The 23036-nt window shown below is 38.7% G+C and overlaps 1 protein-coding gene across 1 annotated transcript in view; it reads left to right on the top strand.

Moving 5' to 3' along the window:
* Positions 1 to 19355, top strand: part of LOC125230382 (venom carboxylesterase-6-like) — a 39726-nt gene extending 20371 nt beyond the window's left edge. Inside the window, exons 5-10 of the mRNA XM_048135520.1 lie at positions 5307 to 5497; positions 8829 to 9000; positions 13438 to 13622; positions 14108 to 14258; positions 15067 to 15190; positions 19109 to 19355. Of these exons, the coding sequence (XP_047991477.1) occupies positions 5307 to 5497; positions 8829 to 9000; positions 13438 to 13622; positions 14108 to 14258; positions 15067 to 15190; positions 19109 to 19307 (1022 nt within the window). The 3' untranslated portion in view covers positions 19308 to 19355. The remainder of the gene's footprint in view (positions 1 to 5306; positions 5498 to 8828; positions 9001 to 13437; positions 13623 to 14107; positions 14259 to 15066; positions 15191 to 19108) is intronic.
* Positions 19356 to 23036: the final 3681 nt, after the last annotated feature.

The following is a 23036-nucleotide window of genomic DNA, read 5'->3' on the forward strand; positions in this document are numbered from 1 at the left end:
ACCACACAGGCACACACTTTGACAGTAACTCTCTTTAATACTCAATCCTCTTTGTACATACTTACTCTGTATTATTTATGCCAAAACAGTTTTTAAGACCAAGTTCGGCCTTGCCAGCCACATAAGCAGAGGCCATAACAAGCAATTAAATTTTTAATTTGCTGAGATCGCCGTCATCGAAACCGATGACGAGGACTATAAATTAGGTAATGTAGGTCTGTGACGATACGCAACTGTTTCCAAAATTCTGAAATTTTCACATAGGAAAACTTCGGAAACTTTCCATACTTTGTACGGACAATTGTAAGGGTGGAAACTTTCTTTAACCGACTTTTTTCGTGAAAGTGTCGTGAATTTTTCAAAAAACTTAAGGTTTTTATGGAATGTTACCGCAACTTGCACATCACTACTCTGTGTAGTACCAATAGGTACAGAAGATTGATAGAGATATAGCTCATAAAGCTTACGATACGCTACGGACTAGCGTCAACGATAGTACTCTTGGCTACAGGCCTTGATAGCCTATTGTCGCTTTAATACTTGTCCATAATAGATCAAAGCAATACAAATTAAGATGTCGGGGATAAAGTGACCTTCTAAATTTAATCCTGACGTCAAGTGTATACTCCGGTGTAGGTATTACGTGGGTATTTGCACAGAATAAATAGGTAGGTTATCTACTAAAGTACGACGATGGTCAAGAAAATCTTGACGCAAAAAAGACGGCAAATAATAATAATAGGGCTCACAGACCAATAGGCTACTAGACTCATATCGAATTTGGCACAATAAATGATCGTCTTCTGTAGTATTTGACATAATAAACCAATATTTATAGATGGGTATTAAAAGTGTATGATGACTACGTATTTTCGATTAAAAATGTGTGTAATTTTTCATTTATTTTGGCCACCGAAAACGCTGTCAGCGATGTAGTGACGTCATCAAATTCGAACCTTACTTCATGTCAAAACAATCACTGACATATTGAACTTTATGCTTTCATACTTAAAAAGTCAGAAAATGTTGTTTTCGAATAGAATGACCTGATGCACAGAAAATCTATAGATTAACATGACTGTTGTTTTCGCCTGATTGTTTTTAGGTCATAATAAAATATCGTAATATTTTATTTCGGTTAATTGGACAATACTTAATCATATAAGACAGACTTTAAAAAAGGGCCAAGTAGCCTATTGCACGTGCCTTCTTATTGGCGAAATCATCGACAATATCGATGGACCATAGCACTTCAAAGTTGATTGAAAATGTAAAGGCAAAGGTTTATCGCCCCATAGAAAATTTCAATTACGCGCATTATTTTAGTGACAAGATTTGCTTGACCGTCTATACCTTCACCCAAAGAGAATAAACTTCCAACAAAATAACATTTTGACAGCGATTGAAGTCCCATTTATTTCGAACTAGCTTTTGCCCGCGGCTTCGCTCGCGTTAGAAAAAGACAAAAAGTAGCCAATGTCACATGGAGAGTGACCCTTCAACTATCTCCGCTTAAAAAATCACGTCAATTCGTCGCTCCGTTTTGCCGTGAAAGACGGACAAACAAACAGACACACACACTTCCCATTTATAATATTAGTATGGATTCGTGCATTCGAATCCGTAACGCCGGGAACAGACAGTCTTAAAATTCATAATCTGAAAAAATCATAATCTTACAAAAATCAGATCGAGTGCACGGAGTTCCATACAGTTGTGAGACTGTCCACACACACTCTTGTTTTTTTAAGATTATGAATTATCAGATTGATCTGTAAGATTATGAATTTTAAGACTGTGTGTGGCGTGCCTTATTCTGCTCATTAAAACTCAAACTCAAAAATATCTTTATTTATGTAGGCCTAATTACAAGCTCTTATGAATAGTTCATTACATATATATTATTATCTTAATCTAACCTAATTATCAGAGCAATTTATTGTTGTAATTATTGTTCATAATAATATTGAGTCTAAAATATACAGTTTCATATAAAAATAATCGTTAAACAAAAAATATATAATTATATGTATATATAAAAATACATGTCTAGAATATTTATTTTATTAATTATTTAGGGTTATCAAACAAATTTAAACATTAGGGTTGTCAAACAAAATGGATCATTTTGTGCGTGTTAAAGCACGCGCGCTCTTTCTTGCTTATGTGACGTTAATTGTCTCTTTCCAAAGACTGATGTGTATTCTTTATGGCCGTTTACCATATCAAGCAAACGTATCTGATTAGCGCGTCAAATGAACTCAGAAAAATTCACTGAGTTGTCCGTCTTTAATCGCAGCTTGCAGCTTTCGGGCGTCAATTTTTGTAAGTTGAAGTCAACAAAAACATTAAAAATGCCTCGTTACGTTATATTTAATTGCCACAACACAAAAATTATGAACACTCAAGGGCCTTAGTACAGATAGAGTGACAAACGAACGAGTTTTGCAGTTAGTAAATAAAAGAGGTCGAGATTTTAAAATCAGTTAAAAAACGCAAACTACAGTATTTCGGTCATATCATGCGAAACGAGAAGTATGAACTCCTTCAACTCATAATCCAGGGAAAGATCCAAGGGAAACGATCATCCGGACGACGACGTAACTCCTGGCTCAAAAATCTACGAACATGGTTTAATCAAAGCACTCGCCCATTATTCCGCGCGGCTGTAGGTATCTAAAGTCCGTATAGCCCTTACGGCCCAGCCACGACATTGGCACAGTATAATAAAGAGTACTATCGTACAGTATGGCCACTCCCGCTCCCCGCTGAAAGTGCCGCCCACCCCCTCTCGGTTACCTCACAGTAACCGCCTGTCAAAAACGCGAACAGTCGACCTGTCATATTTCACTCATACAAGCGTAGTAACGCGTTCACCTACACGAGCTTAGACTGTGTGCTAGGAACGTGCCTTTTTCATATGTTTAATCGCCAGTGTCCGAGGTGTGACATTGGTCTAAGCGCGGCAGCGGTGAGCGGCAGCCATACGTGCGAATGAAAAGTCCCATCGCTGTGTCTCGCTCCGATTTATGGCCGCCGCTACCCGCTGTCGCGCTTAGACCGATGTCGTGGCTGAACCGTTAATGATAGCCAACCTCCGGTAGGAGATGGCACTGGAAGAAGAAGAAGGGCCTTAGTCATATTTAAAATCACAGGCAAGTAACAACTTCGGTACAAAATCTGACACGATAGGGACCGACCCTACACAAATAGATGAACTTGTTTCTTCTATCTAAATCTAGTACGTTTACTGTACGTGCTGGGCATCGAGGATTAAATATTTGCCTAGATACGACACGGCATGTTTATAAATACCAATTATTTGTATTTACTTTACTCAGGTTAATATCATGCTTGACCGGCCAATACTAGATAGGGTAAACGTCTCAAGGAGCCTGTTATCTGTTTATTATTTGAAATAGACTTACTTATATTTAATTCAGTGCAAACAAATTATTATCGATAAAGTGGATTGCATAATATATTAGACTAGATACGTGTTTGTCGGAGTAATTTTGTTACTAAGGGTTCTCGTTTATTCTGATATACCTACTTATGTTGATGAATAATGTATTATGTGTGTGGATTATTTTTTGCCATCAAATATTTAAGGGTCATCCCACACTAGCCAAATATATGGCCAGTGCTCGACAAAACTGATCATGCGATGCCAATTGCTATTGAGCTTACTAGTAGTTATCTGTGCTGGGGCAGGCTAGGCATCTAAGCCAAAAGGGCCAGATTTCCCTTCGGCCCACAAAAACTGGGCACCTAAGGAGCACAGGCAACATGGTAATAAATAATAGACGCGTACTTACGGCGACGACACTGAGACAAGTGGCGAGGTGGTGCAACCACCAACAACTCTCCATCAATTCAAGCAAAGCAGTGGTAATACCGTTTACCAGGAAAAGGACCCATAATGGCATGATGCTCCATGCCTCACTATATCATCCTCATATCATATCAGCCCTTTATCGCCTACGGCCACTCTTCTTATTACGCCACTTGTCCCGGTCCATACAGTTGTGACCCGCCATTTTCCGGAAGTAGGTACACTCCATACCTAGGGCAGTAAAGTGAAGTCTCTTGTCTCTCTACTGAGGCGAATCGTAGCAACAGTTTTAGCTAGGTACAAGCAGAAACTTACCTCAGAATCCCATGCATTCCAAAGTCTGATCGGTGTTTTCGAGGCTTTCGTCCGGGGGAATATTTCTCCAAATTGAGCTAGTGTCAATACACTAAACGTTTTATTTAAAGTCATTACCTACTACAGAGCGTTTTCCACTTTTATCGTAATTTCCACATAAGCACATTGGCCCGATGCCAAACGTCAAACACAATGCTGAAAGTCGGGAACGAAACAACTCACTTTTATGACTGTTTCCATCATTGACGTGTTGTTGACATACATAATATCCGGTTGTCTGTGACTTCAGTCCAAAGAATATAATGCTCACTACTTCAGACTGTTTTAGAATGGTTTCAGACACAAACAACTTTAGATTTATTATTTATGTGTTTTCCGTGCGTACGGCGTGGTTTGAGAGATGTAAATATTATGACATGACGAATAGAAAGGCAATTTTAGTTAAGTTTTATTAGATTACTGTGAAGACAAATTGCTATTTTTACAATTGCTGCCTATGTATAGATCTTGATATTTTTAGGATACCTATTTTATTATCAGACTTATTTTAATGGCCTCTTTGCTATGACTTTTTGAAAGTCGTCAATTATAAACACCGCGGCGCGTATTTATAAATCTAATAAAATTAATAATATAAGGCATGTGTACAGACATAGTATTTAATTTACTAACGTTCGATTTTGTGCCTGTGGCATGGGACCTTTGGGCTTGGACGTCCGCCAAATGTTTAGGAAAATATGCCGGGGTTTGTGAAAATGGGGTTGCGACCTCACTCAAGGTCGTGATTGGTCCAACAGGTCTCTAAGATAACAGTTCGGTCAGCGTGGAAATCCTGCAGGCATTATTTGAACCTTTGAGTCAGGAACAACTGAAATTCTGTACAGGCCCTGTAGCCATGGCCCATGGGCATAGGCCATGTAGCCCTGTAGAATGGCATTTCTCCGACGCGAAACGAAAACAAAACGCCGCGAAAGGTAGTCTGGCTCTGTCGCGCCAATACGCACGAGCGATAGAGATAAATATCTACGAGCGTTTCGTTTCGTGAGCGTTTGTGCTATTCGGCTACTTACCCCATATTTTTAACTACTTAAAGATGGGTTAATTTGCTTAATTTATTTAGTTTATTTGCCCCTTATTTTTATGCTATTCTTTCCAGGTACTTTCGCTCGCGGTATAGCCTACAGCGGCGCCGCATTCGCCTCCTGGACCCACTCTGTGAAGCCTCTGCAGAAGGCCAAGAGTCTCTCAGCCATCGTTGGCTGCCCGACCAGCACTAACAAAGAAATGGTCGACTGCCTGAAGTACAGGCCTGCTGAGGTTGTGGTGGCAGCCCAGACTGAAATGTTTGTAAGTATAACATTGTGTGACGGTGTCCTGCCGTTTCGCCAAAAAACGTTTCGTCAAATTTCATTTCCCAATAATCATATCGCAATAGTTTCATTTCCCAAAATATTGTTTGGCAAAGATATGTTTCGCAATGAATTTGTTTGGTCAAATTATCATTTGGCACAATTTTACTTAGTCAAATTTTATTTAGACAAAACTTTATTTCGCAAACGTTTTTAATGGCAAAACTTATATCCCAAAAACATGTTTGGTCAAAATTTCACATCGCAAATTTCGAAAATATTTAGGCATTTGCATTTTCATTTCTACGGGATCGTATTTTACCGAAGATTTTTTTTGCCAAATTTAACATAAAATCTGTCAAATGATAATTTCAGTCTTATTCCCTAGTGCTTCAGTTGGACAAGAAAAGGTACATCTCTATTTTTGTCAAATTAATTACTAGACAAAATTATTTTGTCAACTATTTTTTTTTGTCAAAAAATGTTTCTACTAATGACACCATGCAAAGCCACGTTTGACAATAAATATTACAAGGCATAAATGTAATGTAATAATTTTATTAGTATTGTAACAGAAAAGTCGTGTGTGACAAAGTCAGTTTAGGTGCGACGACGAGCGAAGCGAGGAGGAGCGTGTTAGGTTGACAATGAGCAAACCGGAGATAACTTTTAAAGTAATTAAAAATTAATAGAACATAATGGTCTTGAAAACATCAGGTAATAAAATGTATCCGGACCGGACATGTAAGTGAAAATGTCATCCTTGACATTTGCAGCAGGAGGAAAAAAGTACGACATTCACATTATTTCACACAAATCTTGGGCACAAAGTATAAATTTAAAAGTGGAAAATGTCTGCCTTGGGTGAGACTTGAACTCACGGCCTCTGGATCGATACTCCAGCGCTCTTGGCTTGGTTGAAGTCTTGGTGGCTCAGTTGGCAGTAGCGATGAAAAAAGCCGGAAAATTCCAATTTTCGATAAAGTGAAAACGCGCTTACTTTGGGATTTTAAACAGCGCGCCAAGTGGGAAGTCACGGAAATACAGCTTATATCTTAACATTTTTCTAGAGATGTCAGGGCATCAACTGGACAGGCATATACCTAATACCTTGATGGTAATCCTGTACTAGAGGCAGTTGACCATTTCTCGATTGGTATTGGTAAGGAACTAAGGAAGCCAACGTTGGCCGAAAGACTCTTAACCCTGTATTCATAATAAATGTTTACTAAAGTTAATAGCCGCTAATAATTGTTTTTTCCTTACCGACCGATACCGATTAATAGAACACTAATTTTAATAATGTATTTGTTTTTTTCTTAAAAAACCCGAAAAATACCGAAAAAAACGAAAAATTCATAAACTTCGGGAAAAATCATTTGATTTTTTCCGGTTTTTTCAACGCTAGTTGGCAGAGCGCTGGAGTATCGATCCAGAGGCCGTGAGTTCAAGTCTCACCCAAGGCAGACATTTTCCACTTTTAAATTTATTCTAAGCCTAGTGGCACCGATTGCAGACGTTTCTGCTAATCAGAAGTTAAAACAAAGTATAAAACCAACCAACAAATTTCCAGTGCGCTATTTAATTACAATATATTGGGAAATGGAAATTTTGCCTAACAATACCTTTGACTAAATAATATTTGGTAAAATGAAATTTGACCAAGTAAATATTTTGGGAAACAAATACTTGCCAAAAAAAGTTTTGCTAAATATCAATTTGCGATAAGTTGTTTTGCCAAACGTTTATTTGGGAAATGATAATTTGGGAATAATAGTTTGGGATGTGAAACTTTGGGAAACATTTTTTGGCGAATCGTCAGTAAACCTTGTGTGACATTTGGGGAGGAACTAGATCAAACACTTGGTAAATCCTCTGTAGAATACGAACTCCCTTGTTCATAAACGCTTACTAAAGTTGACTAGATGATAAAAATCGTTTGTCCCTTTCTATAATACCAATACGTCGGTAAGGGAAAAACAATTATTAGCGGCTATTAACTTTAGTAAACATTTATTATGAATACAGGGTTAAGAGTCTTTCGGCCAACGTTGGCTTCCTTAGTTCCTTACCAATACCAATCGAGAAATGGTCAACTGCCTCTAGTACAGGATTACCATCAAGGTACCTATATGCCTGTCCAGTTGATGCCCTGACATCTCTAGAAAAATGTTAAGATATAAGCTGTATTTCCGTGACTTCCCACTTGGCGCGCTGTTTAAAATCCCAAAGTAAGCGCGTTTTCACTTTATCCGATCCGATGATGTAGGACCGATATCCCATACATTTAAGCCGCCATCTTTGATTTTTGCCTTTGAAATCCTTCCGTCATCCGATATCGGACCGAATAATGTGATGCGTTTTCACTAAGGCTTACCGAAACTTTTCTTTCAACTTTTCGAATTAAAATACTAACCTCCTGAGTGATGTAATTTGTTTTGTTTTTGAATTTGGATCATTTTGCTGCTCATAAACTGATACACGAGGACTGAGGAGATAAGAGGTACAAATTTCGCATTATTAAAATAAAGAATAGGTAGCGTTTGGAATTTGATGCTAATGATAGTAATGATACATGGCATGGCCTCGTGAGTGTATATTAAATATTTACACAGTCGCACGCAATCTTCTCGCTCAATAAATATAGTATCAACAAAGACAAGACAATCTGCCCAAAATAGAATTCACAATAATAGGCTAGTTTCCTATACTTAAAATAAAATATTTTATGTAGTGCACGCAATAAAGCACCACATAATTAGAAGAAAAATATGGACAGTAGTTATTTTTAAACATAATTTCTATTTAATAAGTCAAAGAGAAAGATATAAAGTAAATGAATTGACCGTGACGTCACTCCTCAGTATTTCATAGTAATTCCATATTAACAAATCGTTTTGACAGTTCATAAAAAGAAGCTGATTTGACTAGTAGGAAACTAGCCTATTGAACAATTTGAGAATTTTATATTGTTAAACGGCATCCTTTTAGGGAATCAACGGACATATAATTTGGGATACTGTATTGTTACTAATTGGTAACTTTCATATAACGTTTTTATTTGAAAAAAAAATCATTTATAAGTACCTACTGGTATCCCGAGCTCTATCGATCTTACAGTAGAAAAAATACCGAAAAAAAAGGAAGGACATAACTAACAATAGCGGTGGTAGCGCAATCGTGTTTTTATCATCTATCGCAATATCTTTCGTGTTCTAACAAATATTTCAAGTCTAAAGGTGTCGTAGGTGGTCTATAAAGAGCCGATCACACTTCTGCCACAGGAGGACGTAAAAGAAAAAAATTACAGCAGCATTTTTCCATTCCAGGAGTTCCCATACCAACAGATGTTCACGCCGTTCTCTCCGACCGTGGAACCAGCTAACACCAGGGATCCGTTCCTGACACAGTACCCGTTCCACGCAGCACAAGCTGGGGCGATGCATAAAGTACCTCTCATCACATCTGTGACGTCTGAAGAGGGCTTGTACCCTGCTGCTAGTAAGTCTCACAGCAACTCCTTCCTGTAGAATCTACTTATATTCCATCAGTTGATTTAGTTCTCGTCGACCGAGGAACTAGTTACCAGAGACCCGTTCCTGACCCAGTACCCGTTCCACGCAGCACAGGCTGGGGCGATGCATAAAGTACCTCTCATCACCTCTGTCACGTCTGAAGAGGGCTTTGTTTTTGAATTATGATTATAGTCTGCTAATATTTATTTTATCTATATATTATATATATCGTTGTCTGAGTACCCACAACACAAGCCTTCTTGAGCTTACCGTGGGCCTTAGTCAATCTGTGTAAGAATGTCCTATAATATTTATTTATTTATTTATTTATTTATCTAGTTCAAAAAAATGGAGTGAATTGTATCTCTTTATTTCCCATTAATAATGTCAGTTATGTTTAAGGTATCAAACGTATTACGTAGAAAAAGTTATTAAGTTGTCCTTCCCGAAAATGTTTATCACATTTCTAATACGCTTCTGAACCCTTCGCTAGTAAATTCTGATTTATTACACTGAAACTTATGATTAAAATATAATATATTGATAGGCACAAAATATTTCAAAGCTATATTTTCCCGGCCTCCTCACAGCCCCACCACCCACCACCCTTTTTAGGGTTCCGTAGTCAACTAGGAACCCTTATAGTTTCGCCATGTCTGTCTGTCCGTCCGTCCGTCCGTCCGCGGATAATCTCAGTAACCGTTAGCACTAGAAAGCTGAAATTTGGTATCAATATGTATATCAATCACGCCAACAAAGTGCAAAAATAAAAAATGGAAAAAAATGTTTTATTAGGGTACCCCCCCCCCCCCTACATGTAAAGTGGGGGCTGATATTTTTTTTCATTCCAACCCCAACGTGTGATATATTGTTGGATAGGTATTTAAAAATGAATAAGGGTTTACTAAGATCGTTTTTTGATAATATTAATATTTTCGGAAATAATCGCTCCTAAAGGAAAAAAAGTGCGTCCCCCCCTCTAACTTTTGAACCATATTTTATGTTAAAAAATATGAAAAAAATCACAAAAGTAGAACTTTATAAAGACTTTCTAGGAAAATTGTTTTGAACTTGATAGGTTCAGTAGTTTTTGAGAAAAATGCGGAAAACTACGGAACCCTACACTGAGCGTGGCCCGACACGCTCTTGGTCGGTTTTTCCTCTCATAGGTGTTGTAGAAGTAGACTATGGGATATGGGTTGAATTGAGGTGTGGACGATGGGCTACCAACCTATCACTGCAATATCACATTTCGTTTTCTCTTAACCCCTTAATTGCTAAGAATGGCACTGAAACTTAAACCATGTGCTTTCTAACCCCTTTTGGGAATAGTCATAAGCTTGTGCACTCCAAAGTAATTTATTTCGATGACCTATTTTTTGCAGAAACTTTTAAGCGATATATATTTGTTTTCAGCTGCTTTTCATTCTTTTGTGCGAGTGTCACCCGCGTAAAAGGCTTTATAAAGTGCGATTTATCTGTGCCATTGACAATAAATGGTATTGCACCCCAGACACACTAATAGAGATGGAGATAGTTTTTCAAAAAACACAATAAAAACGTGTAAGTTTTATTTGTAAACTGGCCAAGTGCATGTGAGTCTGACTCGCTCACCGAGATTTTCAACGAAATTGTTTTCTAGTATATAAGATGACATTATTTGACAAATGTCATAGTTGCACAAGATATAACATGTAGATCAAAGACACAATATATGTAATTCCGTATAGACGTATAGGTACAATGGCCTAGATGGCGTTACACCTTTGGGGAACGCTCGGCTAGATGGCGCTAATATTAATATTTGACATTTTAACACATAATTATCAAGCTAACAATATGGGCCAAATTGTCAAAACTGAGGTTCAAAAGTTTTAAGCTTGTGTCGAAGCTTGTGTTATGGCAGTCTAATCACTCTGATTACACATTTTACTTTGACAGTAACTCTCTATAATACTCGAACCTCTTTGATGTAGATATATATATATATATATATATAGTTCATAATAAGTCATAAGTATAAATATGTGGACTCGCGCTTGACTATGTTCCAGAGTTTTGAGTAAACCGCCATTGAAATAACATCGTGTTTCTTTATACATCGCCCTATAAGTTCATAACTTTGGCGCAGTCGGTAGGATCGGAACCTATGCTCGCAAAGGGAATCAGATTTTTGGATCACAGGACTTCTTGTTGTAAATTTGATTCCTATGTGACTGATATTACTTTATTTGCGACATAAACTACCACCCTTTCTTTTTAGGTTTCCGTATTAATTCCTCAAGGCACTTTAGATTTATGATGGGGGGCATAAGGACATAATTATAAAGAACTGTGTAGCGTCGTAGATAATATTATGCTTTATTTTAGGTAAATAAAACGTTTAATATTTTGAATATTTTATATGTATATTAATTAAGTACCTACCTAAAACCCGTGAAGCGGCCACCATATGAGATTTTAATATTTTTAACCGTCGCCTCAAATCTCTCAAAAAGGACGGTTCTCAAGTCGTCTGTATGTTTTTTTTATTTTATTTTTTTATGTTTGTTCCTCGATATCTCCGTCGTTACTGGACCGATTTTGAAATTTTTTTTTTTTGATTGAATGTATATGCTTACAGATTGGTCCTATTTTTCTCAGAACCCAGTTCTGATGATGGGATCCTGGAGAAATCGAGGGAACTCCTCGAATCTGAAAGGCATACATATGGTGATTTTTGTGTTTTTAAAGGAACAGCATGCATTTAGGTACGGAACAGTGACATTTGGTGCAGTGGAACTGCTGATGATGGCCAGAACGGAACTCTTCAAATCTGAACGGCACGCTTATAGTGACTTTGGTATTTTTATAAGAAAAGCATGCACTTACGTCCAGAACAGTGACATTTGGTGCAGTGGAACTGCTGATGAAGGTCAGAACCGAACTCCTCAAATCTGAACGGCACGCTTATAGTGACTTTGGTATTTTTATAAGAACAGTAGCATGCACTTTCGTCCAGAACAGTGACATTTGGTGCAGTGGAACTGCTGATGATGGCCTGAACCAAACTCCTCAAATCTGAACAGCACGCTTATAGTGACTTTGCCATTTTTATAAGAACAGCATGCACTTACGTCTAGAACAGTGACATTTGGTACAGTGGAACTGCTGATGATGGTCAGAACCGAACTCCTCAAATCAGAACGGCACGCTTATAGTGACTTTGGTATTTTTATAAGAACAGCATGCACTTACGTCCAGAACAGTGACATTTGGTGCAGTGGAACTGCTGATGATGGTCAGAACCGAACTCCACAAATCTGAACGGCACACTTATAGTGACTTTGGTATTCTAATAAGAACAGCATGCACTTACGTCCAGAACAGTGATATTTGGTGCAGTGGAACTGCTGATGATGGTCAAAACCAAACTCCTCAAATGTGAACGGCACACTTATAGTGACTTTAGTATTCTTATAAGAACAGCATGCACTTACGTCCAGAACAGTGATATTTGGTGCAGTGGAACTGCTGATGATGGTCAGAACCGAACTCCTCAAATCTGAACGGCACACTCATAGTGACTTTGGTATTTTTGTAAGAAAAGCATGCATTTAAGTTCAGAACAGTGACATTTATTTAGTTATGTTTGTTAAGCATATTGAGTTTTCAAGTCAAAGTTTGTCAAGCTTCGATTTCTTGTAATCGGATTCATGAGGAATTGAGGAAACTCCTCAAACCTTAACGTTATACGTATATTCATTTGTGTTTCCATCTAATAATTAAAGCATTAAAAGCAGTTTTAAAAATACTTACACATTTCTACATAATCCAACATTCGCAAGTAGCTTTCACCAGAACCTGAAAGGCGACGGTTTTTTTTTCTTAAAAATTATTTGTTCATAGTATCTTGTAGGTATTCGAGGTGATCTGTGACCCCAGAAATTAATATTGTCCAGTTGAGAATTGTTTTTGGCACGCGTAGTGAGAGCAATATATAAATCACGTGCCAAAGAGGTATATTTAAAGTTAGTTTTCCAGAGTAAAAAATAGGCGTGAAATTCAGTTTATTTTTTTATGGAGACTTCTACTTTTTTTCCTTGTTCACGTTTCAAATATTGTATAATCTTTCATAGTGTTTTCATAATACAAATGCACCTCAGTACTTCCAATATTACGAGTAGGAAAATAATTTATTAATGAAATACAAAAAAATCACCCTAAAATTCCTCTACATATAAATTATGCGCTATGCTGAATTCCTCCACACAACCCCGCTGACCAAGTTTATTCCGTTGGAGTCTGACATACTCATTTGGCTCTCCCGGGCCAGTGTGATCCATAAAGAATTCCCTCTGGGTCATAAAAAAAGCCTCATAAGGTTTTAACCCAAAACGCCGCAAGTACCTGCTTACTACCAAAGTCAATTTCTTGATTCCAGCTTACCAAATTTCACCAGACACATTAGCCTACATAGAAGCCAACTGGGAGCAACTGGCCAGCAACATTTTCGAGTACAATGACACTTTGCCAATCGACCAGCGGCCCGTGGTAGCGGCCAAGATCAAGCAGAAGTACCTTGGAGGCAAGCCGGTTAGCCAGGAGACGTACCCTCAGTTAGTACAGGTAAATAGATTCGCCTCTCATCCAGAAATATCGACTTTCTACCCAAAAAAATCAAAAAGGTAAACACAGAGTACAGCTATATCTCGGTCAATATAAGTCTTCCATTATCGAAATTTGTTTTTATATCATGCAAAAACGTCTGCGAGCGATAAATACTACATATTTTTGAGTTAAAGGAAACGAACCTGCGGCCGACGGCTTTACCGGAGCCGTCGCTATGATCAACTTAGCCACGATGACCTGCTTGATGCGTGCGAATTTTTCCATGCCTTCTCTCAACTCCCAAACTCCTTAGGGTGCCGTATAGCGACTATAAAAATGCATCTTATCTTAGTAGGCACTGTACTCTCAATTCACATTGAGAATTGGCCAGTAATAATATGCTAACCCATACTAAATTTGTTTTTTTTTTATCATACAGAAACGTTTGCGAGCGATGCTACATACCTATTTCCATTATCAATTCAAATAATTACGCATTTCAGGCTTTAGGCGACCGTCTGTTCGCCGTGGACGTGGGAAAGCTAGCGCAGATTCACGCAGCGAAGTCTGGACAGCCCACTTACTTGTACCGCTACTCCTTCCGTGGAGAGAAGAGCTTGTCTAACATGATGGCACAGAATGACAAGAATTACGGTAAGGCGGATGCTCAATAGCCAAAGTTAGGCAAGCCAAAGACAGTCTTAAAAATTCATATTCTTAAAAAAGATTTGTATGCAACCTGTCAGTTCAAACTGACAGAATTTTCAGATTGAACTGACAGATTGCATACAAATCTTTTTTAAGAATATGAATTTTTAAGACTGTGTGTGGCCTGCCTTACTCGTACAGGATCAGTTCACAAGAGTTGTCATGAACGGAACGAATGAGTGAATGAAAATAGTGACTCTTGACAGCCTGGCAAAAAAGAGTACAAAATAATAGGGGCGCCACCGTCTATGTATACCGCTTTGACACTTCTGTGCTTCTGTAAGGCCGGCAACAGACGAGTCTTAATTTTCATAATCTTAAAAAAAAATTGTATGCAAACTGACACTGACAGATCTGTCAGTTAGCCACTGTCTGTTGCCGGCCTAAGAAAAAAGTCAGTGTTGCTATGAAAAAAAAATTGTTCCATTTCTATTTTATTTGCCATGCTGTACGACTGTATACAGATGCAGGTGTCATTCACATAATAAAAGTTTCGTTCATTCCATTCGTACCAGCTTTCGTGAATAAATAAATAATAAATATAAATATTGACCCATGACCCCCCCCCCTGGATCCGCGCTAGGCCAGACCGGTCGTCAAATCAACCTGTAATGATAGATCTGGAAAAGAAGGTTTCATAATGATGTTTTTGCTATTTAAATAACCTGCTCCAGAACACACTGCTAACCATAATTCTAAATATAACGTTTATTGGCTTCAAACAAATTTAAAATTAGAATGTTTGTATCCACAGGAGTGAGCCACGCTGATGACGTATTCCACATCTTCAAGTTTCCTATGCTGTCTTCTGAACACCCCGACGACAAGAGGATGACGGAAGAACTGATCGATATGATCTACAGCTACTCCACAACTGGGTATAATATTCCTTACAACTTGCTATATTTTTGACCGGGAAAAGTGGCGTACTAGAAGAGAGGCCTATGCTCAGCATTGGGCGATAAAGGGCTGATACGATGATGATGATGATATTTTTGACCACAAAGGAGATGGACAGTACAGTCTCGTACAGTGTTGATAGTACCGGTGACTGCAATGTGCTAGAGATCCTGGTGGTGTTCTATAGAAAAGTCCTTTTCCCCTCACTAGCTCGGAAACACGTGTTTTGTCCTTTAATAGCAGCGGGTAAAAACGCATTTTATCCACTAGTGGGTCAAGTAATTTGACCTTGAATAAAGTCAAATTAACTGCTTTAAAATTGATAAAAGTAGGTGAATCTAGTAATAAAGATGATTTACCACCTGTGGAACTACTGGAAGCTTTGATAAACGCATTTTTTGCGTTCAACTATAGAATCCTTTCACTTGCCCGTTTTTCAATTCCACACTCGGCGTTAAAATACAACTTTGCCCCCTTGTATAACAAATAACTATTGTACATCAGTGGACGTTCGTGGCTGATAGGCGCTATGGCATATCCACAGGAATAACCCACGCATTATGTCGTGTTCCATAACAAGTTCCCGATGTTGTCTTCTGACAACCCTGGTGAGAAGAGGATGACGGAAGAACTGGGGCCCATTTCTCAAAACTGAAAGTTACAAGTTACTGGAGGAAGTCTCTTTCCGTCTTGTCATATTAGACATTGGCAACCGCTTGTAAATTGTAACTTGTAGCATCGAGAAATGGGCACCTGATCGACATGATCTACAGCTGTTCCACCACTGGGTATCGTATCCTTACAATTTGCAATATGGTCTCTTTATTTTGCAATAATTTATATCGGCAGTTGATCACAAAATCAGGCAGACCGTGAGATTTCAAGACCAAGGGAGCGTGAAAATCGTTGTCTCGTTCCTCGGTCGACTGAGCCCTATTCTACAATTTCTGGCTAGTTTGCCCTTAGCTGCCCGCCTAGTCGAACTCGAAATTATAATCGTTGACGCTAAACGCCGATCAAGACGCAGTCTGGCTCTGTTGCGCCAATACGGACGAGCGATAAAAATAGCTACTACAGTGCGATTAAAACCAGTTAACGATTCGGCTTTTACCCTTCGGCTTCGGCTCTTATCGGGATCGCATAAGTGCGAGCATGATCGTACCGTACCTATAACGATATTATAGTCAGCATTTTGTACATTTGGCTACGTTACCCGGTATTACCTACCTATAGGCAAAGAGGATCGAAGTATTATAGAGAGTTACTAGTACGTTGCTTCTGGAAAGTTATGTATGAAAATATTGGCATAATTATTGGAAGATTTTTTTTGATTGGGATATGTACATTATAGGCCGAAGTTATTTTTAATCAACCCTCCCCATCTCTCCCCCCTCTGCGTCACCCCTCTTCCCCCCCTTAAATAGCCGAAAATGCGTTTTTTCGTGATTTCTGACAAAACCGTTGCAGATACAGAAAAAGCGTGTAGGAACAAAGTAATCCTTAATAAATTTACTACAAATCATTCATTGACACTTTGGTTCTAGCACTTATAGTTTTCGCGTGATCCATCACGAAAGTTGGTCCTTTGCTGCAATTTTCTTTAGTGAATGTTAAGTTTTCTCCCAAATTACTTACGAAATCTGTTTGATATTACTAAAATATTATAAACTGAAAATGAATTTCAGGGGGAAAAATCACTACCATGGGTGGAACTTGAACTCACGGCTTCGGGATTGAAACTCCAGGGCTCTACCAACAGCTACCAAAAGCTCATCCCCAGTCATCAATATACTATATGGATCAATGGTACTCCTAGCGACTACTACCGTGAAAATATTACGTCTTAAATAGTTACTGGAATTCCAAGACATATTGGAAATTCCACCCATGGTAGTGATTTTTCCCCCTTAATTTTATTTTAGTCATGGGTTACAATATTTTAGTCATATCAAACAAATTTCGACGATTTCGTAAGCATTTTGGGCGAAAACTTAACATTCATTAAAGAAAATTGCAGCAAAAGACCAACTTTCGTGACGGATCACGCGAAATCTATAAGTGCTAGAACCAAAGTGTTAATGAATGATTTGTAGTAAATTTATTAAGGATTACTTCGTTCCTACGCGCTTTTCCTGTATCTTCAACAGTTTTGTCAGAAATCGAGAAAAACCGCATTTTTGGCACTTTAAGGGAGGGTAGAGGGGTGACGCAGAGGGGGGAGGAGTGGGGAGGGTTGATGAAAAATAACTTCAGTCGATAACGTACATATTTCAATTTAAAAAAACCTTCCATTAATTATGCCGTAATTTTAGCTAATTTCCCCCTACTATAAATTATGTTCGCATATCAGAATACCGCTTCATCCTAAGTTTTTAAAATATATCCACAGCAATTTTGTTTAATTATAAACATACATCGGGGTTTTGGGAGCGGGAATGAATTCGTGTATTTATAACTCTGTTTATAGTAACTTGAATTACTGAAATATAGATTAAACTATGTATCTGGCTCCAAATGTACCTAGAAATGTTATAGTAATGTCTGTTGTTCATCGTTTTCACCCTTTTTGGGCTAGTGTAAATCATTCCACAGACTAGCCGAAGGCGATGTAGTGAGCTCGCCCAGAAGATGCCTGTTCACTCTTGATTTGAAGCATGCTTGAAATAGGCCCATTATTTACCTACAACTGCCCATTCCCAGAGTTTAATTAATAATTAACTGTTAATCTGAGGCGAGGGCCCGGAAACCTCGGTAAACACGAAACAAAAACAAATGAATGACCCGACCCAATCCTCGGACCACGAAAACCTACTTAAATTATTCGAGGCTGCCAATTGTAAGTACATACTTACCTAAATCAAATAGGTAACAATAGGTAACACCGCCCTCAAGTTCATATAAAAAAAAACAATTGGTAATTAAAACTTCTTAAACAATAAAAAGAACTAAGCTAAGAGTTGTTCATAATTACCTGCAAGTAGGTACATGTACATTATAAAACTATGTAAAATTATGGGTACTAACGTATATACCGGAAGGTGACTTAGCATTACGAGTGCAGCAATTTAAAAATTAACGACCGAAAATACAGTTTTAGATGAAGAAGAACCATATGAATTGCTAAGTAGCAATACGAGCAGTATGTACGGAACCTTAACCACCTGATCGGGACAGTATTAACTGTCTACTGCCCCTTATTTTTAAGCCTAAACCACATTCTTCAAGAATCCAAAGAATTTGTTATTCAAAGTCTGTCAAGCTATTTCCATCACTAGAAAAAATATTAAATGATATAAGTAGTGGACCGATTTCCATCAAAGATGTGGCTAAGAACAATGGGAGTGTTAATTCAGATTTTAGCTCAAACAAAAAAAAACTACATCTAAATCGGTTCATCCGTTCGGAAGTTACGATGCCACAGACAGACACACACAGACAGACAGACAGAATATACACGTCAAACTTGTAACACCACGTCGTTTTTGAGTCGGGGGACTCGGGGAGTTAAAACGTACGTCCCATACAAACTTTGAATTTCTCGCTTTTCAGGGTTTTTAACCCCCGACGCAAAAACGACGGGGTGTTATAAGTTTGACGTGTCTGTCTGTCTGTCTGTCTGTCTGTCTGTCTGTCTGTCTGTCTGTCTGTCTGTCTGTTTGTCTGTGTGTGTGTCTGTCTGTGGCACCGTAGCTCCCGAACGGGTGAACCGATTTCGATTTAGTTTTTTTTGTTTGAAAGCTGAGTTAGTCGGGAGTGTTCTTAGCCATGTTTCATGAAAATCGGTCCACTATGTCGCGGTCGGGGGTTTTTTCAAAATTTTAATTTTGTGGTTAGGTTATTCTTGATAAACTCGTTTGACTAGCTACAACGAAATTCACCATTTGTTTATTTTCCAGCATACCCAAGGTCTCCAACACCGCACCAGCCTGGACTCCCGTGACCCCAGGGTCGCAGGAGCTGAGCTATCTGGAGCTGGCCTCGCCCACCAAAATCCTGATGAAGGCCAGCTCCGACTTCGGGCAGCGCTCCTTCTGGGACAGCCTGGGGCTCCTTGAGAACGAGGGGTACCAGCACCATGTCAGGGACGAACTTTAGATTTTAAGGGTTTTTTTTTGAGTTTTCAATATACACTTGTTAAGTGCCTATAGTTTTTTTTTCTATTTCTGACTTTTCAACAACATTTTTGTAGTTGCCAATGAAAATCATTTTTATAAATATGAACAAACAAAGATAGCTGTCCCCGGGTGCAAGACAATGATTTAGGGCCATTGGCATCAACCACATTTGTCATCGTCACGCAGCAGAAGACGAATTTTTTTAACGGTGACAGACGGTTTGATGCAAGCGGCCCTTAGATTTACATACTTACCTACAGTGATATAAATTTCGTGGTATAAAGAGCTGAAATAAACCAGATTTACAGGGCGCACGGAGCCGCAATTTTACATAATGTGACGTGCGCAGACCTAGGTAGGTAAGTAGGTATCTTAAGACTAAGTTTTAACGAAAAATACGGAGTTTGTCTAATAAAGCGAACAGTTTACTAAACAATTGTTATATACTATGATGGCACAGTTAGTGCGTTTTCACATTATCCGATCCGATATCGGATATAGGAACTATTTCAAAGGCAAAAATCAAAGATGGCGACTTAAATGTAGGTATGGGATATCGGTCCTACATATGATTCCGATATCGGATCGGATAATGTGAAAATGCACTTACACTCAGCTTGGATTGGGGGGGGGGGCACCTTTTTTATGTCTAGGTACTTGCATGCAAAAGTTGCGGGAGTAATTATCTATCATAGGTAGCCCGTTTAAACCCATTCTGTTCTGCATAACGCAACTCTATGCAAACTCATGTCGAACGTATTACGACTCGTGCTGTTTATGTCATTTTTAAGGTTCCGTAGTCAACTAGGAACCCTTATAGTTTCGCCATGTCTGTCTGTCCGTCCGTCCGTCCGCGGATAATCTCAGTGACCGTTAGCGCTAGAAAGCTGAAATTTGGTACCAATATGTATATCATCACGCCGATAAAGTGGTAAAATAAAAAGTGGAAAAAATGTTTTGTTAGGGTACCCCTACATGTAAAATGGGGACTGGATTTTTTTTATTCCAACCCAGACGTGTGATATATTGTTGGATAGGTATTTAAAAATGAATAGGGGTTTACTCCAAAGATTTGGGAACGAGTACTCAGTGAGTGCCTTCAAAACTTAATAACTCTTACCGAGAATCAGTTCGGGTTTACTGCAGGAAAGGGAACCACGGACGCAATTCATGCGTTAAGACTATTAGTTGAACAAGCTCGTGCAAGAAAAGACACTCTATGGGTGGCTTTTATAGACCTGGAAAAGGCCTTCGACCGTGTCCCAAGAACTCTGATATGGCAGGCCTTAAGATCACAAAATTTTCCAGAGCGGTACATAAAACTAATAACAGACATGTACCATAATGCACAAACAAGCGTCCGGAGTGCAGCGGGCCTATCTAAGAGCTTCGATATAAAAGTGGGGGTTCATCAGGGCAGTGCTCTTAGCCCACTACTGTTCAATATAGTCATGAACTACCTCACAGAGGGGATCCAGAAACCTCTACCGTGGAACCTTTTATTTGCCGATGATGTGGCGTTAATCGCAAAAAGTAAATCAGAGCTACAGAACAGCTTAGAACACTGGAGGGAATCTCTTGAGCAGAGCGGATTGCGCATTAGTAGAACAAAGACGGAGTATATGGTGTTTAACTTTGCCACTGACAAATCTAGCACAATACACACTGAACTTAAGCTCGATGGAGAAATTTTACTAAGAGTAAATAGGTTCAAATACCTAGGTTCTGTTATAAGTGAAGATGGCACGATCACAGCTGACGTGAACCATAGGATTTCGTCTGGGTGGAGTAAATGGCGAGAACTTACAGGAGTCCTATGCGACCCTAAAATGCCGATAAAAACTAAAGGTAAGGTGTATAAAACCGCCGTGAGACCAGCTTTACTCTACGGTAGTGAAACCTGGGCAACGTTGAAAATACATGAGCAGAAACTACACACTACCGAAATGCGTATGCTGCGTTGGGCAGGAGGCGTAACCCTTAAAGATAAAGTACGAAATCAGCACATACGAGGCAGTTTCAAGGTGGCACCTATTACAGAGAAAATTAAAGAATCCAGACTGAGGTGGTTTGGACACGTTACGCGAAGACCCGAAAATCACGTCGTAAAGAAGTGCCTTTCCATGGCTAATCCAAAAAAACCGGCCAAGAGCGTGTCGGGCCACGCTCAGTGTAGGGTTCCGTAGTTTTTCGATTTTTTCTCAAAAACTACTGAACCTATCAAGTTCAAAACAATTTTCCTAGAAAGTCTTTATAAAGTTCTACTTTTGTGATTTTTTTTATATTTTTTAAACATAGTGTTCAAAAGTTAGAGGGGGGGGACGCACTTTTTTTTCCTTTAGGAGCGATTATTTCCGAAGATATTAATATTATCAAAAAACGATCTTAGTAAACCCTTATTCATTTTTAAATACCTATCCAACAATATATCACACGTTGGGGTTGAAATGAAAAAAAAAATCAGCCCCCACTTTACATGTAGGGGGGGGTACCCTAATAAAACATTTTTTTCCATTTTTTATTTTTGTACTTTGTTGGCGTGATTGATATACATATTGGTACCAAATTTCAGCTTTCTAGTGCTTACGGTTACTGAGATTATCCGCGGACGGACGGACGGACGGACAGACAGACATGGCGAAACTATAAGGGTTCCTAGTTGGCTACGGAACCCTAAAAAGGGAGGGGCAGGCCTTCAACTGCCTGGATGACAAACGTCCAAAGAGATATGAAGGAGTTGGGCCTGACTAGTGCATCGCATCAGCGAAATTCATGGCGCCTCAAGATTGGGAAAGCCGACCCCGCGTAACGGGAAAAGGCGAGGACAAAGAAAGAAGAAGAGGTTTACTCCAATCGTTTTTTGATAATATTATTATTTTCGGAAATAATCGCTCCTAAAGAAAAAAAAAGTGGTTTCCCCCCCCCCCCCCCCCCCTCTAACTTTTGAACCATGTTTAAAAAATATGAAAAAAATATGAAAATTATTTGTGTCAATCAGCGCCACTCTGTCACTCACGGTGCCAATAGGCAACTCAACAAAATGTGCGACTAATATAGTGACCTTGCGAAAAATTGCTAGATAATAATTACGAATCTATTGATAGGTAATTCTACTTATGATATCCACTTCAGCGTAATTAGACGTAGGTGGGTAGGTAGTGGTAATGCTGCGTCATCCTCTGCTGTTACTTATGTCTATGGGCGGTATTAACTTGTAAGGGTGGGGGGGGGGGTATTTTTTTTACATTTTCCTTCAAAAAACATTTTTTTTCCACAAAAAAAAATAGATTTGATATGTACAGTTTGAGCTCCTTCTCGATACCCCTCTTGACCTACTTAGTCACTTTAGTTTTGCGGTTTGCCCCTTTTCATTTTGGCCACTTTGTACAATAAATTTAAAAAAAAACTTTCAATTTGTAGAGGTTAACAATGTTCATAACTATTCCAAATTTCATATCGATACCATAAGTAGTTCTCGAGATATTAAGGAATGTGACAGACGGACAGACAGACAGACAGACGGACAGAGCGGCGCCATAAGGGTTCCTTTTGTACCTTTTTGGTACGGAACCTTAAAAATCAAAGGGAATAGATATATATTCTGCATCTATTCTGTGAGTAAAATATGAACCTCTGACATTTTTACCCAAAAAAATTATGTCGTCGGTGGCAAAGGTAGGTATAGGTATTTATTTATTTATTTTAACTT

Source organism: Leguminivora glycinivorella, chromosome 10 (genome assembly GCF_023078275.1).
Source record: "Leguminivora glycinivorella isolate SPB_JAAS2020 chromosome 10, LegGlyc_1.1, whole genome shotgun sequence".
Classification (NCBI taxonomy): domain Eukaryota; kingdom Metazoa; phylum Arthropoda; class Insecta; order Lepidoptera; family Tortricidae; genus Leguminivora; species Leguminivora glycinivorella.